At 60.5% G+C, this 2,946-nt stretch overlaps 1 protein-coding gene across 1 annotated transcript in view; it reads left to right on the forward strand.

Moving 5' to 3' along the window:
* Positions 1-912: 912 nt before the first annotated feature.
* Positions 913-2,946, forward strand: part of TNIP1 (TNFAIP3 interacting protein 1) — a 14,219-nt gene continuing 12,185 nt past the window's right edge. Inside the window, exons 1-4 of the mRNA XM_009322636.1 lie at positions 913-1,088; positions 2,109-2,228; positions 2,538-2,620; positions 2,820-2,888. Of these exons, the coding sequence (XP_009320911.1) occupies positions 947-1,088; positions 2,109-2,228; positions 2,538-2,620; positions 2,820-2,888 (414 nt within the window). The 5' untranslated portion in view covers positions 913-946. The remainder of the gene's footprint in view (positions 1,089-2,108; positions 2,229-2,537; positions 2,621-2,819; positions 2,889-2,946) is intronic.

The following is a 2,946-nucleotide window of genomic DNA, read 5'->3' on the forward strand; positions in this document are numbered from 1 at the left end:
CCCCCAGGGCTGTCTCAGCTGCCATGCTGCCCAGCTTTGTAGCGAGCTGGCGAGGCAGGGGGTGGTATTTTTTTATAAGTTGGGCCGTAATTCACAGCAGCTGCTTTATCGTCCCCAGGAGACGGGTGAGAGCCGGGGCTGGGATGCTGCCTGGCCATCCCCAGGCCAGACCTCAGCAAGAGGGAGGCCATGGGCCACCCACGAATGCAAGGAATTAAAAAAGCAAATAGCACGCTGCGAGCGGGTGTTTCCTCTCCTTGTACTTTGCTCCCAGCCTGGTGCGTGCCTGGCTGTTCCCCGTGTCCCGATTTGGGAAGTCATGCTGTTGGCAGCGGGTTTCCCTGGCTGAGCCGGAGAGCAGAGCGGGTCCCTGTCTGGCTGCTGGGGCTTGTCTACTGCGCCCTGGTGCTGCCTGTACAGTCCACTGGCTGTGGGTTAAGGCTTTTGCAGCTGCAGACACTGCCCCTCCCCAAACAGCCCCCCGCAACCCTTTCTTGCCCCCCAAAAATATCTTGCGGTGAGCGGGATGCTTCAGTGATGGTGCCCGGGTCCGCGCTGGTGTGGGTGGATGCTCCTGGACTGGGGTCTCCATCCCCACCGGCATGCAGGGACAAGCGGCTGCGACCTCCTTGGGGATTCCCGCGCCCTGCAGGGGTGAGAACCGGCCTCGGGTGGGGCTGCCGGTGATGCCTCCTCGCGTGACACTTCTCATGGCCGTGAGTCACCCCAGCATGTTCTCCCCAAGCAGGGCTGGAGGGGGAAGCGCCTTCACCTGGGACACTTCTCCAGCCGGCGAGCAGTGAGGCAGCCCTGCCTCTGTTGGTGTGGCACCCTGGACCCCTGCATGTTTGGGACCAGGGGACCGCGGCGCTATCCGGGGCCAGAGGAACGTGACGCTGTGCTCCGTTGCCTTGCAGGGATGCCCATCTGGGAGGTAGGCAACTGAATGGCGGGCATGGAAGGGAGAGGACCCTACCGCATCTACGACCCCGGTGGGGGGACGGAGGAGAATGGATCCACAGCCTTTGAGCGGCTGGTGGAGGAGAATACTCGGCTGAAGGAGAAGATGCAGGGGATCAAGTCTATCGGTAACTGCTGCGTGGCTGGAGGATGAGGTTTGCCTTTGGGGCAGCTCAGCCTGTGCCCACCGAGCCTGGGTGTTTCTTGCTCTATTTAGGAAGGGTGCTATAAGAAGCTGGGGGTCTTGGCACTGGGGCGCAGTAGTAAAGCTCTCCCTGTCCTGGGCGTTGAGCAGGATGTCTGGGCTTTTTCACACAGGGGTGCAGAGGGAGCAAGGCTTTTGCTGAACTCCTGGGGTGCTTTACAGTGGGATAAATGGCTGAAAAAAAGGCAAGTGATGGAGCAAGGTCAGCTTCCTGGAGTCCTGCAGTGGCAGGTCACAGGTGCCAGGATCTGTTCTGTCTTTGACGAAAGCCCTCACCTCCCACAAACCCTGTTGGGTCAGGGGCTTTTCCCAGGTGCTGCTCAAAGACCCTGGCTTTTGATGCTCCCCACGGTGGGAGGGACGTGCTGGCATTGAAATGCCCCAGCTGAGTCGCGCCACCCCCTTTCTCCTCCTCGGCTGCCTTCCCCCACCCACCCCCAGTTTTGTTTTCGGTCTCGTGACCCAGCTTCCACTTTCGGGTCCCGCTTCTGCAGCTGAATTTCCACCTGCCTCGTGATTCCTGTCGTATCGCCGTGCCCCTACCTGGGACCGGGACCCACTGATGTGGGAGCAGCTGCCCGGGGTGGGGAGAGGATTGTATTGCTGGTGCCAGACCTCAAAGCGAGCAGGCTGGATCCCTAGGTCCACCACCTAAGCTGAAATTTGGCTCTTCTGGGAAGCGAAGGAGACCTGAGAGATGCGGTGTTGCCCTGCTGCCTCCCGTAACCAGTCCCCTGTGTGTCAGCATGGGGGACTGTGCAGCCAGTGTGCCACTGATACAGCTTTGCCGTTGGATTTGGCCAAGAAAAGTTCTTTCTGGATGAAGAAGGACCACGCTGGGCACTTCTCCACCCAAGCAGGGGACTTGGTGTTGGTGGATGGGGCTGCCGCAGGGCAGGCACTTGGGGAAGGAGGGTGAGCATCCTTCTGTTGACCACAACAGGAGAGCTGCTGGGGGAGTCTCAGGTGGAGGCATCCAAGCTGCGGCAGAAGGCAGAGGACCTTGTGAAGGACAAGAAAATGCTGATGGCCTCTTCCTTGGAGGACCTGGTGGAAACTGGAGGTAGGAGACATGAGGCTCGCTGGGGAGGGATAACCTGATGGCTCAGGATTCTGAGCTCGGGAAGGGAGAGGGTATGAAGGAGTCTTTCATGAAGGTTTCTTGCAGCCCTGTCATCTCTGGAGTGTATCAAACCACTGCCGTCCTCCCTTCTCCTGGAGGGAGGTTTCTGTCCCGTCCCCATAGCTGGGGTTGAAACCACCCGTCGGTGCCCGACCTCGCAGAGTGTCTGCTCTCTGCATCCCCGTGCCAGGCAGGGAGAGGCCCTGTTCTCCAAAAGGCTCATGGCTACGTCCTCTCCCCTTTCCGCAGCCGTCGGCCCTGATCCCAGCTCCACACAGGCTGCCCCGGGTAGCGCCCAGCCAGACACGGAAGCACGGAAATCTCCTCCAAGTGTGAGTCTGGTGAATGCGAGAGCTGATGCTGGCATGGCCGGAGGGAGAGACTCTCCATCTAGTTAAAGCAAAAGGAGGCAGCTTTAGGGAGGGGTCAGCTTCCCTGCTGTGCTCCTCCCGGTGGTCCCTGCCTCTGTGCAGTGGGCATCCTGGGTTGCCGTTCCCTGGGGAGACCTCACCTGGCTGCCTCCCCTTGCAGGGATCCTCCTCGGAGTTCGAGATTGTCACTGTCGAAGCACAGGGGTTTCCCCAGGAGAGCGGGAGAGCGGTGAGTGGCCCTGGTGCCTGCAGGGTTTGGTGGAGAGTCGAGCCCGTTGGTGCGGCGG

Source organism: Pygoscelis adeliae, unplaced genomic scaffold, assembly GCF_000699105.1.
Source record: "Pygoscelis adeliae isolate BGI_AS28 unplaced genomic scaffold, ASM69910v1 Scaffold34, whole genome shotgun sequence".
Taxonomy (NCBI): Eukaryota; Metazoa; Chordata; class Aves; order Sphenisciformes; family Spheniscidae; genus Pygoscelis; species Pygoscelis adeliae.